General features: G+C 43.9%; 1 protein-coding gene across 1 annotated transcript in view; it reads right to left on the bottom strand.

The window, feature by feature from the left end:
• The window catches only part of XKRX (XK related X-linked), a 145071-nt gene extending 132145 nt beyond the window's left edge, over window positions 1-12926 (bottom strand). Inside the window, exon 1 of the mRNA XM_085607732.1 lies at window positions 11210-12926. Within this exon, the coding sequence (XP_085463858.1) occupies window positions 11210-11544 (335 nt within the window). The 5' untranslated portion in view covers window positions 11545-12926. The remainder of the gene's footprint in view (window positions 1-11209) is intronic.
• Between the last annotated feature and the right edge of the window lie 1853 nt (window positions 12927-14779).

Genomic DNA, 14779 nt, shown 5'->3' with positions numbered 1-14779 from the left:
GCCTCAAGGCACCCACAAGCTCCCCGCCTCTTGCCGGAGCCACCATTGTTACCATACAGCTCCCTTTGTCCAAAAGAAATTTTGCTCCGCTTCGTGAAAGCAAGAGCATTTTTAATGCACAGTGTTTGCTATGGCTTGGTGGGAGCGGTGCTCCTGCCATGCCATAGCAAACTGCAATGTCCCGAAGGTGGGAACCCCCGGACATTGCTGGAGCCGGCCCTGAAGGGTGGTGGTCCCTGGGGCCATGGTGGGCTCTTGGAGGGGCCCCACTCCTTTAAGCAGATTGCCCCAGGGAGGTGGAAGTCCCTAGGGGCCAGGTTGCCGCAACGGACCCCTAAAATATTGTATGTGTGTCCCAGGGAGGTGGTTGTCCCTGAGGCGGGGGGCCTCGAAATTTGTCCCGGGGAGGTGGCAGACCCCAGGACAGGGGAGTCTGCAAGGTGCCCTCGATATAATTGGAAATAGCACCGGGGAGGTGCTTTTAAGACGTGGCAGGGGACCAGGGGACCAGGGTATTCCTACCCTTCCCCCTTTTCTTTATTTTCACTTTTTTGGGGGGGAACTCGGTGAAGCAGAGTCCCAAGATGGCTGCTAACACTTCCTGGTTGAAGTGTTGGCAGCTAATCAGAGCGGTGTATTTCCCTGCACAAGATCGTCTTTTTTTGCGAAGGCTTCTCAACCAGATATATCTATCCTCTTCTTCTTAAATTTCAGGAAAACTACTCAACAGATTTACATCAAATAACAAAAAGCTAAATCTGCATAACAACATCTACATTTCTGTCAAATTTGGTGCAATTCCGTCTAGCAGTTCGGGCTGTAGGATCAACATCACGTTCATATGGGAAATAACATTACAAACGCACCCTTTTTTCACGCTCCTATTTATCGGTTCTCAGTCCCCACTGCACGGATAACCCCCACACTTTCCATGACACACAGAACCTACTTGGTCACTTTTTAGGGGAAATTTCATGAACATTGGTCAAACGACGCCAAAGTTATAGGCAAGTCAAAAAATGCTTTTCCTAGGGAAACTAGGTCCTATCTTTAACTACCTACTGGCGACCGGCCAGAAGGAGATAGTATATAATATATCACACCAAAATAAGCCAGTCAACAGCGCTCTCCATCACAGTTGCCACCGACGTCGAGGACGGACCATTCCTCGAATTGATCAGCCGGCAAAAAATATACGCACTACAGGAGAGTTTCGAAAGTAACCAAAGTTTATTCGTGGCTGCATCTCGCCACCACCACCGGCGTGTTTCGACTATAAAGTCTTGATCACTGTTATATGAGTCCATCTTTAATTTTTACTATTTATACATATCCCCCACGCAGCTCACTATGAAGCATTGTGGGATTCGTAGTGAGCAAGGATATTGTCAAAATATAAATGTACAGAAAAAAATTATTAATAAGAGACCACTATTAATCAAGGCAATTATACATTTGAGTTCATTGATACTGGGAAATGTCTATTATCCACCTTATTCTCACAATCAACATTCATTGTCATTTTACCACTATCATTCAAAGTTTCTGTATTGTTTGAATTTTATTTTTTTATTTTACAAGCCGATGCTTTGCTATTCACAATTTTCAAGGTGAAGAGCACATGTACTTGTTATATGTCATGTGAGTAGCTTAGTTGTTATGTGAGTAGCTTAGTTGATTATCCATTTTTCAATCCACAAGTGTTAGAGATGCGATTTACTCATCAGGCATAATGCCTTAAAGAAACGTTTAGTATGTAGTATGTTGTTCTATGTGAAGATGTTCAAATCGATTAATAAATCGATCTCACTGCCTTGTTATGCTGACACTCAACTTTGTCTGCCCATGTATATCCTGAACTTTGCCCGTACATTTCTAATAGCACTTGTTTTGTCCATATGGGGTGTAGTAACCATATTAATTTCATTCGCAGAGCCAGGGATATGAGGGAGGTCAACAGATGTATATGGAAGATTAATCATTGTCTCCGACACTTAGCTATATTTTATATTCCAATTCATCTGTATGTCAAAATTAACTTCTATGAGGGGCTCAGTGGCCATCATGCTTTTAACCCTATTGTTCAACCGGACGTTGCATACCATGGGCTCATGTTTTACTTATTACCATGTCGCTCACGAATGTCAATCTCGCAAGTATTTCAAAGAATTGAAATCCATAGATGTAACTCCATGTATTAAGGTGTTTCGCCATTGCATAGTTGGTATCTTGGGTTTGGACTGCTCTGTTGTGCTCAAGAATTAGTTTTTTCAGAGGACAGGTGGTGCTTGCTATGTACTTAAGTCCACAGTAGCATTCTATTATGTACACAACATATGTTGTTTCACATATTAACCTCTCATCGATTTTGAAGGTTTTTCTTTTGAAGTCTGAGAGTGCTTTCATGTTTTTACCAATTTGACATGTCTTGCATTTGTCACACTGAGTGAAACCTTCTTCTTGTTTGCTCAGCAAGGACTTTGGTTTCTTGATTTCAAAATGACTTCTTACTACCTTGTCCTTTAGTGAGGGAGCTTTTCAATATGATATTGTGGGTTTTGTTCCCTAAAATTCCTCCAATGTCTGGTTCTTTTTTCAGTGTATTCCAGTATTTGTTTCAAATCCCGATTATACCGTGATTTTCTTTGCTGTATGATAATCTCCTAATCGTTGTATCCTCATTTTTTGTCTGATTTTTTATTGACAAATGTGTGTGCACGTGTCACATACTCTGCTTGCTTCTTCCCTTGTTTGATGTCTCTATATTTGTATCCTATCTGTAGAAATCTGTTTTCTGTTTTCTTTAATTTAACTTCCAATTTCTTGTTGTCGGAACAGCTATGTTCAGCCTAATAAACGCACCATACGGAATACTTTTTTTTTTTTTAGGGAATTTGGATGAAAGTTCAATCTGGGTGATTCTGTTGGTGGATGTCGGTTTGCGATACACCGTTGTTTGGATCTGATTATCTTCGATATACACTGTAACATCCAAGAATTGTATTGAGGGGGCACTCACGTTGCAGGTGAATTGTAATCCCACTTCATTGCAATTTAAGATGTCAAAATACCTCATGAATTAATCTTCTATGCCATTCCAAATCAGGAATAAATCAAATACCTCATGAATTAATCTTCTATGCCATTCCAAATCAGGAATAAATCATCTATAAATCTAAGCCATAGGGCCACCTACTCATTGTGCTCTTCGTTTCCATCTCTCCAACCCATGGTCTTCTCCCACCAGGGCATGGTGAGATTCGCTTAGCTTGGAGAGGAGGAAACGCCCATGGTTGTCCCACAGATCTGGGAGTATAACTGGTTATTGAACAGAAATATATTGTTCCTAAAGCACTTCGTTCATTATCCGCCCCCGGGTGGGTCAGGTCTTGGGGGCATTGTTGTAATAATCGAGGGGGTGCGGACGGGCCATCCCTCCTAGAGGTTAATTAAACCTTGATGACCACCACCTCCCTGGGTTTGTGATATCATTTATACAGGGGTGGCCACACAGCTCGTCCCGCGCCTCGGGGACCACCACCTCCAGGGGCTTTCCAGGTAATAATGCGGGGGGCGCACAGACCCGCCCCACAGCTCCTGGGGCACCACCTCCCCTGGGCTTTAACTTTTATCAATGGGGCTGCCTTGTGGAGCCCCTCGCCCTCCCAGCTCTGGGTACCGCTACCGCCCCGGGGCTTTAAATTGAATTCATGTGGGGTGGGGGCACACGGCCACCTCCATGGGCCTACATTGAAATAATGAAGGGGTCCATTGTGGACCCCCAACCCCGGGGACCACCACCTTCCCGGGGCAAATTCAAATAAAGGAGGGCACCGTGTGGCCCCCCCTTCTGGAGCCCTAGATGGCCCTGGGGACCGCCAACCCCCAGGGCCAGCTCCAGCAACATCCTGGGGTGCCCACCCCCAGGACATTGCAGTTTGCTATGGCTTGGAGGAAAGCCATAGCAAACGCAGCTCTGCTTTGAGTAGAGGAGAGCAGAAAATGATCTTGCTTACTCTTAGCAGAGCAGAATTGCTTTTGGACAGAGGGAGCTGCATGTTAGTAGCTTCCTCTGCCCAAAAGCAATGCTAGCTCCCGTAGGGAGCCGGCAAGGACTGTGGTGCCCTTCAGGCTCCCCCAGTAGTCTCCAAAATCAGAAACTGGGTGCCCTGGGTGTGACCAAAACACCCGGTATTGTGGGCAGGCCCCGGGGATGGGCTCCCAGGGTCCAAAATCAGCCCAGGAGGGGGGCCTCACGGCCCCCTCCCCTATTAACAAGAATTTGCAATGCAACAGGTCTCGCATTACTAAAAGTATGAGCTATTGGCATTGCATTATTATGTGCTGGGAGGGAACCAGGCACTGAAAGGTGGGATATATGCACGATATTACCCAACCAGAGAAAAGGAATTTTAAAAAGAAGCCCAACTAACCAACCAGAAATGGTGAGTGTGTCCAAAGTCCCTGATAGAGCAGCGCAACCGCTGCCCAGACTAGACTTAAAAATAAATATTTCTATTTTAAAAAGGGATGGCCCGGGGATGGGGCCACAAGGCCAAAATCAGCCTGGGGAGGGGGGGATATGCAGCCCCTCTTCCCTTAGAAAATCAAACAAAAAATGTAATTAAAACAGCCCGGCAACTCGCTAGAGGCTCCGCCTTCTTTTACCACCACTCTGCAATCGCGCCTCCTGGTGTGCTGCTAGTTAGGGGATGAAGTCCCCTTAGCTGCTGAGGGTCTTTAGGTGCCAACAAGACCTCCTGTTACCTCCAGTAAGCCCCACACAGTGGGATTGCTGAGAGGTGGTCGGAGGCAACGCCCCCTTTCTCCACCACTCTTCAAACACGCCTACTGGTACACTGCTGGTGGGGGGGATGATGTCCCCTGCCTCCTCAGGCTCAGATTTCACTCGTACAAAACCACTGAAATTCAGAAGTGATAGTTTCCTGAGCTGACTATAGCTTATGTCCTGCCAATACAGTGCTTATGATCTTACATGTTACATCACTGATGACATTATTGATAACATCACTGATGACATCTCAAATGGCATCACTGATGACATCATCCAGTGAGTGAAAGTGTTTCGTAAAGGTTTCTGAAACAAAGATGTATAATAAGCTACTGCATAAGTTAAATTAATATTCTTTTTAAACTAGTTATGTGGGATACTGTTTGTAACATACATCAACTGAGTAGGTGTGTGAATGTATCAGTGTATGTGCGTGAGTGGGTGTTTGAGTGGATTAATAGATGAATAAGGGGTGTGTGAGTAGCTGTATGGGTAAGTGAATGTGTGATTGGCTAAATGGGTGAGTGAGTGGCTGGTTGCCTCAGAGGCTATATGTGTGGGGGAGTGAGAATGGCTGTTCTGGTGACTGAGTGGCTGTGTGAGTAGTTCTATGGGTGGATGAGTGGGTGTATGGGTAGGTTAGTGGTTGTTTGAACAGATGTATGGGCGAGTGTGTTTGATTGGCTGTTTTGCACAGTGTCTGTGTGAATGGCTGTACAGGTGAGTGAGTGGGTACGTGACTGCTCATATGGATGTGTGAATGCGTAGCTAAGTGATTAACTGGATTAGTGAGTGGCTGTGTGAGTAGCTGTGTGGGTGAGCGAGCTGTGTGAGTGGCTGAATTAGTGACTGAGTCTCTGAGTGGCTCTATGGGTGAGTGAATGCTATTGTGAGGGGCAGTGTGAGTGAGTGGGTGTGAGTGGCTGTATGTGTGAGTGGCTGTATGAGTGAGTGGGTGTGTAAGTGGCTGTATAGGGTGATGTGGCTGTATGGGTGAGTGGGTGCATGTGAGTCGCTGAATGGGTTGAGTGGGTATGTGAGTGGTTGCGTGAGTGGGCATATGAGAGGTTGTATGGGGGTGTGAGAGTGGTTCTGTGGATGATGTCAGTGATGTCATTTGAGATACCATCAGTGATGTCATTGACTATGTCATCAGTGATTTAATATGTGAGGTCATAAGCAGTGCATTGCAGGGACGTAACTTATAATTGGCTCAAGTACAACTGCTGAACTTCAATGGTTTTGTACAAGTGAAATCTGAGCCTAACTATAACGTCCCTGTAACCTTTGTTTTTTTTAAATGAACTATGTCTTTTTTTATTTTTTGACCATAACTGTAACCTGTCACCTTTGAGAGTGGGTGTGTGAGCGCCTGTGTGTGTGTGTCTGTGAGTGGGTCTATGAGTACCTGTGTGAGTGCCTGAGTGAATCTTTGAGTAGGTGTGTGTGCATGTGTATGTCTGTGAGTGGATATGCGAGTGTTGCTATGCATTTTGGGCATTTGCATACTTAGGATATTTGAGGTAAAATCATCAGGAAACACCCTTGAGGGCCTTTTGTTAGCTGTCCATCAACGTGGGAAATGGTGGGAAGGTCTTTGTATACTACTAAATGCAGGGGCTTATCAGCATTATCCCGGATTTGTCAAGCTTTTTCAGAATCACTTGAGCATTCCAAGTTCCTAGCCAAAACAGACCCGCTGTTTCCGCACTTTCAGCAGCAGCAACCCACTCCCCAATCCAAAAAATTGAGTTAAGAGAGAGATTCAACTTCGGGCGATATGGTCCTCTATTGATTCTGTGCTGTATTGCGAACTCTATGGCAAGACAATGCCGTTCAATATGTACCACCACTCCATCTCCACACAGAAAGAGTTGCACTCCTACTTCAGGTGCATTCTTGTATTTCATTTTGTTAAATGCATATCTGGCAATTCCTTTTTAAATAGTTTCCTTACTCGTTTCAGTCCAAATCCATATAAGATATATATACACACACTATATATATCAAACACCGCAATAGTAGCGAAAAACGCTACTTTTAGCCTTCCCCCTACTCACTTGTGACGGTGGTCCGCGGCGAGGTGGCAAACCTCTAAGTATTCCAACAACGCTGTAATTCCTCCTTCCTCGAATCCCCAGCAACCACGGACACCAATGAGCTTCAAAACGGTCATTTAATTAGAGCAAAAAGGCAAAACAACTTACTCTACGCGTTTCGGGATAACACTCCCTTGATCACGAGTAAAGTGAAAGTTAACCAGGAAGTGTAATAAATAGTCATGTGATTTCTTTTTGATAAACAAAGAAAACAGACTTAGAGGCTTCTCGTTACTTCACGAGGCCACTTTTTTTCTTAAATGCAACTTTAACATGATTTACATTTCAACAAAATGCATTGTGCAGAACTGAGCAAAACGATTGATATAATCTGAAAATGCAGTGCATTATAAAAAGAATAAATGGCAATTCTCGTCCTTTTGGATCATAAAGGTTAAATATATACCTTTAAAAACAGTTACAATTCAATCGTAGTTTCCTTAAACATTAACCATTAGAGCCCATGTGGGCATTGATATCAAATGTCAATAATTACAATTTAACAACGAGATATAGTTCTACTTTGCATGTAAACAGAACGCCACAATGAATAAATGCATCTTCAGTTAATACTTCTTGCCCCAGTGGGCTTATAAAAGATACTCAATCTTCCATGCTGACTCTCGTTTTGATAATGCAGGACTGTGAAGATTCGACAGGAACACTTACATATTCTTTCACCCTAAGTGCACTGCTAATTCTTCGTCACAATTATGACCATACTGGATTATGAGTTTCGACTCGAAACTCATAATCCAGTATGGTACTTTGGCCCCCATCGGTCATAATTGGGACGAAGAATTAGCAGTGCACTTAGGGTGAAAGAATATGTAAGTGTTCCTGTCGAATCTTCACAGTCCTGCATTATCGAAACGAGAGTCAGCAGCTATTTTACGAATGTAATTGCCAAAAATGTTTTTAATATTTTATAAGGTGTAAAGTCTCAGGGAATGTAGTCTGAGTGATTCCTTTCGACCAGCGGTTGATTGATTTATTTGTTTTTTCTTGTAGATGCAAACTTTAATCTATTCTGGTGACGTATGGAAGATTGAGTATCTTTTATTAGCCCACTGGGGCAAGAAGTATTAACTGAAGATGCATTTATTCATTGTGGCGTTCTGTTTACATGCAAAGTAGAACTATATCTCGTTGTTAAATTGTAATTATTGACATTTGATATCAATGCCCACATGGGCTCTAATGGTTATTGTTTAAGGAAACTACGATTGAATTGTAACTGTTTTTAAAGGTATATATTTAACCTTTATGATCCAAAAGGACGAGAATTGCCATTTATTCTTTTTATAATGCACTGCATTTTCAGATTATATCAATCGTTTTGCTCAGTTCTGCACAATGCATTTTGTTGAAATGTAAATCATGTTAAAGTTGCATTTAAGAAAAAAAGTGGCCTCGTGAAGTAACGAGAAGCCTCGAAGTCTGTTTTCTTTGTTTATCAAAAAGAAATCACATGACTATTTATTACACTTCCTGGTTAACTTTCACTTTACTCGTGATCAAGGGAGTGTTATCCCGAAACGCGTAGAGTAAGTTGTTTTGCCTTTTTGCTCTAATTAAATGACCGTTTTGAAGCTCATTGGTGTCCGTGGTTGCTGGGGATTCGAGGAAGGAGGAATTACAGCGTTGTTGGAATATATATATATATATATATATATATATATATATATATATATATATATATATATATATATATATATATATATATACACACACACATACATATACACACACACACAAACATACATACATATAGATATAAATACATCATCTGCTTCCAGATTTCAGCAAACTAGTGACCTTATTCATTCATACTTCTGCGCACCTGAAAGTTAGCATGTGAGGTTAGAGGAGCCCTCCCTTACATCTTCCAGTGCTTAAGAAGTGTCAAATGTAATGCCAAAAAAAATGCTAAAATGCATTTTACATAATCGCTCACCAAGAAATTACATGGTATTTGGCTACTGGTGGCCTCATACTTAACCTCCTAAATAAATAGTGATTTCATGTGCCATGTCTGAAAGCAGTGGTTGGTTAACCTAAATTTAGGAAGCAAAATGTATTTTGAGGCTGCCTGCAGATTTAAGGACAATGCTACAAACCTATGGCTCGCCTGAAAGCTCCTGAATTAAGTCAGAGGGTCCCCCCACCACCCCCAAGTACCTTGCAGGGGGGGGGGGCTTCAAGTTTCGTTACACCACTGAACTGTGTATGTAATTTGCGCATACTAGGAAAAACAGAGAAGAATTACATCAAGGCATTGCTAGGTCGGCATGCATCTGTGAATAAGCCAATTGCAAAATAACCACCTTTAACAAGCCCACAAAATGTTTATAAAAAAGGTATGTTTATCTGGTGTGAAAATGTGAGGGCAGTTAGAATACTACAGTACGGAATGGGATCGCCTATAGCGTGGAAAATAAACCAGTTATTAACATTGAAGCTAGCCAGTAGGCCTGGGTTATTTTTTGTTTTCAAATTGCTGTTTAGAAACCATGTTTTCGTGTTCCCCTCCACAACTGTCAAACATGTATTTGCAATGCAATAGGTCTCATATTTGTTAAAGTTAGAGCTGTTGGCATTGAATTATTTGTTTTTTTTTAAAAATACTTTTGTTTTTTTATTTGCAGTGGAGTTATAATAATTGCATAGCACTATTGCCCATGGTATAAAAAAGTAAAAGTAAAAAACATTGTTATTTTCAACGCCAACAGTTCTAACTTTAACAAATGCAAGATCTATTGCACTGGAAATGCAATTGGCCTCGCATTTGTTGGAGTTAATTGCATTTTAAATGCCAATGTTTTTTTTACCTAGCCATGTTGCAGTGTGCATTACCATATGTGGCCAAGGGACCTTGTTTGGCCACATATAGCACTGAACCCTGCAAAGTTTGAGTTATTGGCATAATAAATGCCAATGTTTTTTTTCCTAGCCATGTTGCAGGCTGCAGTACCATATGTGGCCAAAAGAGGTCCCATGGGACCTCTTTTGGACAGATATGGTACTGCACCCTGCAGAAGATATGGTAAATCCACCCTACCCATAATGTATTGCATGCAAGACAGTACCAAGAGTACATTCAAATAGCTATGTCCATATATACAATTAGTAGCTTTGAAATGTGACAAAAGAATTATTATATTAATTCCGGATTAGGTTGTACTCTGTATCAAGCTAATGAAGGGACATTTATAGAATGTCTCATGTAAATGTGAGATGTGCTAGTTAGTAAAGTAACCACTGCCGACCTTGTCTATAACCAAGTGTGTGTCCTGTCTGAAGACCTTTAAGAAAATAGCACTCTGAGGCTGTAATTAAAACCTAGGGAGTAACAACACATGTACCAGGGGGGTTTCCTTATGGGAGGTTGCAAGGAGGAACTAAGAGGGATTACTAAGCCTATTGACCAATAAAAAGCCACCATTTACAAAGGACAAGAGAAAATTCAAAAAAATGGTTGGAAAGTGGGCGGACCTTTATGCCCATATCCTGAATACGTGTTCGAAGAGACAGTGCAAGCGCCCAGGCGCGACCTAAAAAGGGGGCTGGGGGACAGGGACGCTTGGCAACAATGTGCCATGTGCCATACACTCGCACCCATGCCACATGCTGGACTGCTACCAAGAATTAACAAAGGTCGAGAGTTAACCCCAGAATATGGCACTGTAAGTACCCCAAAGACAGAACTACTCAAAGAGACTGACTTCAACATCACATGATCTGTAATGAAAGATACGATCAAGTTATATGTTATATAAATTGTCAAAGTTATTGAAATTACGTCGCACGGCCATGCTTCTTACAGTGTAAATAAACTGCGACCATTTGAACTCCAACAAAGAACATCTTTCATCTTTTCTCGAAAAGTGCAGGTTTGTGGGTTCTGGCTAGGGCCCTTGGTTTAACAAAAGTAGCTTATTGAAAGAAACAATCGGTTTGTTTATACTTCCGGGTAATGAATGCTGCTGAGTTAGCAGGTGGCGAGAAAGAAAGTGGAACGATAAAGAAAGTGGGCAGGAAAGAATTGGCTGGTGGAGCGGAGCTGTTAGTTGGGTGCTTGGTTAACATTGCTTCCTTAAATTATGTATAAATGACTCCACGTCGTCTGGTTTGTACAAATGCCAAATTATGAAATCTTGAGTATGTATCCTCCGATAATCGTTCTTGCAGCGTTGCATTTATAAATGGAAAAGCAAAACCACAGCTACCAGAATGCAAAGAAACTCTGATCTGCGTGAGCTATTGGCACCTGCATCAGGAGGGCGCCTCGGTGAGTACAAGCTTCTCTCGGCCTTACCTGATGAGCGGCCCCAGTTGCAGGAGGTGCATGAGCAGCACCAGCGGCCTGTCCCGCCCCAGGTCCCGGTGAATGAAGGTGAGCGTCAGCTGAACCAGGACCGACGGCACCAGCATGAAGAGCAAGGTCAGCCCCATCCAGAAGGAGTCCTCGGAGCGGCTGTAGTCGACGGCCAACACGCAGGAAGCAATGAACTCCCCGCAGAAGAGCACGGTGGCGATGAGGATGCTGAAGGGAGGCCTCGCGCTGGAGCTGGGCAACTGGCACACTCCATTGCCCACCGTGGGGGGCGGCTTTTCGGACTCCCCAGCGGGGCTATGGCTTACGCCGTCCATTCTCGGGCTCCGCGGCCCTCCAGGGATCCAGTCCCCCACACCCTAACGAGTAGCAACTTGCAAAACGCCTCAAGAAAGTGACCAAACAAGGCACCACTTTCTGCACTTCGGGTACTGCATGCAGTCCTATGGGGAGAAAGCGCCTCCTTCCCTTCCAAACTCAACTAGGCGCCTTCACTGCGACCATGACTGATCCCTCTGGCTTCCATTATTCCACAATCCATGATGAGCTTTAAGTTCCACTGCATCTCAAAACTGGGCTTGTTGAAAAGACTTTCCAACGTGTACAAGTGAGCAACCAGGCCGCTCACTTCCTAATAAATGATTCCATTCATTCCGCCGAGGTTATAACATGCTGTTCATTTTCTTTGCAGCCAGGTGAGTTGAAAACCCGTCTCCAGATGCGTTTCCACATACCATGAAAATAAACTCCCTGTGCTGCGCCTTTGCTGCTTTCGGCGCCAGGCAGGCAGCGGGCCAAGCAGGCAGAGATGGTTTTCCACTGCTGACAGACAACGCCCGTGGCCTCAGATGACAAAAAATCACGAGGGAGCAATGCAAACCCTAAAAGGCATAGCGTGGGAAGGTGAATAAACGGGACGGTTTCGTGCAATCACAGCTGATCTCACAGACTCGCATTCCTTTGGGACTGAACTCCAGATTCTCCCACCTCGCCCTCCTCGGTGGGAGCGGCACAAACAGGCGGCTCCCTCCCCTGGGTAAACGCACAGGAGGGCGTGGGCTGTGAGCCGGGTCAGCATCGGACAGGCGCTGCGTGGAGTGTGGGCTGAGCCTGGCCGGCGGCCAAGCACTGAAACTTTTCAGCGCTGGTGGGTGAAGACGTAGCACATCCTCCTCCTGACACTGCACCGGACTGGGGGGGGCCGTGGCGGGGCACGTGTCTGTCTGCATCGACTCCCCGCCCCAGGCGAGCTCGCCCCTCGAGCTATGTCTTATCTGGGGGGGGGGGGGGGGGGGCTCTGCTGACTCGGCCCCTGCCCAGACACCAGCTCTTGCGCCCTGTAGTGCCCGAAATGTTGAAGCAGGTGTGTCTGTCTGGACTATCCCAGCGTCGCGCTGGGTCCTAGCGCACGCATGGTTTCAGCGCTGTGCGCCTTGGAACGTCGGGCAAACCCCTTAATATTCCAGCCCCGACAGCTCTTTGTAGAGGGAATTTACATCTGAAGTTGGAAAATCATGTATTCTTCATGAATATGTAAACACCAGGAAGCAACATGCTGCCATCCATAAAAGACTCCGGCGTTGCTTGGTTTGTTTTTGTTTGGCTAGGCGGTACGTGTCTTCAACTATTTAAAACCTGTTCGCACGATAGCGTATCTCTCATCTGTTCACCTGGTAGAGACCGTGATGTACCCTATCAAATCTCACAAAAAGGCGTATTTGAAAATATAAGTAACATAATGCTGAATGTAAATAAATTATGCCACGTTAAGTAATTTATTTACTTGGGTATTCTGCGAGTTTCCCCAAAATGCAGAAAATGAACAGGTAACAGAAGATGGAGTGTCGTCTTCGGGCTAGAATTGCACACCTCGAGGGCAGAAGGCAAGCATCGGCAATTGTTCCCTCATTTGTATTTCGCAAAGATGAACGAAACAATCTGCGACATCCAGATGGGATGCAATCCATCCTATTTTTTAGTTCAATGTCCAGAACCGGTTTCATTTTTGATAAAAGAACAACCCCCATTCGGCAGGTGCACTACAACTACCTGGGTTCTGGCTGCCTACATCTCCCTGACTGTAAACGAATCCCAGGAGACTGTTAATGTGCACAACTATTCACATAGACTGCTCAGCAGCCATTCAGAAATGCATACACCAGGGTTCTCCAAGGTACGCCTAGAAGACCCCATAAAGTATCATTTTTCTTTTTGGCTGCAAAAAAAACATTTATGTACAGTTAATCCAATTTATTTACAAAATGTTTTTTTTTAAATTCATAGACTGATCTAGGGCACCTGGGCCTACAATCCACACCTCCGATATACACCCAGGCACCAATTCAGATTGATCAAAGATAATCTAATCAGAACTAGTATCTCTGTTTATGCCATTCTTTGTGACTGCCAAGGAGTCAGTAGGTCCCTGGCTCCTTACCCTCAGACTGTCCAAAATGGAATGGGTGGTCACCAATCTCACAGCAGTTTTTGTCCGACTACTGACCACTAGTGGTAACACAGGACTAACCCATATACAAAGTGAGAGCCTGTTGTACTTGGCCGTTTTTGCAGGGTTATCCACAAATATTTTGTTTCTTCCTCCTCTGTTTTCCTGACGTGTTGATGTTGGCATTAGGTCTCTGGGCATTTTATCACTGCTAATCAGCGCTAAAGTGCATAGGCTCTCAGGGTAAATTGTGTTTATGGATTGGTGTTTCCATGATTGGCATATTTGATTTACTGGTAAGTCCCTAGTAAAGTGCACTGAGTGTGCCAGGGTCTGTAAATAAAATGCTACTAGTGGACCTGTAGCACTGATTGTGCCACCCGCATGAGTAGCCCTGAAAAGGTATCTCAGACCTGCCACTGCAGTGTCTGTGAGCAGTTTTCAACTGCCATGTCAACCTGGCAAGTGCACCCACTTGCCAGGCGCTAACCTTCCCTTTTCTTACATGTAGGCACCCCTATGGTAGGCCCAAGGTACCCCCCTGGGTGCACTGTATGTGAATGGTAGGACATGTCCTGGGTCTGTGTGATATGTCCTGATAGTGAAATACTACCAATTTAGTTTTTTGCTATTGAAAGGCTATCTGTCCCATAGGATAGAATGGAAGGTACTTTGTAACATCTTACAAGTTTAACTTTCTATTGGGACAAGATAGAAAAATACTGTTTAGGCTCATTGAACTCAGAATCTAATAATACATCTTTTAGTAAAGATGGTTTTTAAATTGTGTGTTTGAAAATGCCACTTTTAGAAAGTAAAAGTAGATAGCACCTTACTCTCCATTTGTGGTAGTGTGGGCGAGCAGTAAGGCTGTATCGGAGGGTAGTGTTAAGCAATTGTTGTTCACACTCAATCAGCAAATGAGTTCACACACTCAAAGACTGAACTCAGGACAATTTTGTTTGTATAAAAATATTGTTAAGTTATTTTATTTCTAGAACCAAGCCAAGCCTGGCACAGGTAAGTGAAATAAATGCTTTGCAAAAGATTATGCGGAGTTTGCAAGTGAATGCAAGTTCAAATGCAGTTGTTTGAGTTACAGGTAA

This window comes from Triturus cristatus, chromosome 5_2, assembly GCF_964204655.1.
Source record: "Triturus cristatus chromosome 5_2, aTriCri1.1, whole genome shotgun sequence".
Classification (NCBI taxonomy): Eukaryota; Metazoa; Chordata; class Amphibia; order Caudata; family Salamandridae; genus Triturus; species Triturus cristatus.
The sequence above is the reverse complement of the archived record's forward strand: the minus strand, read 5'-3'. Positions and strand labels throughout refer to the sequence as shown.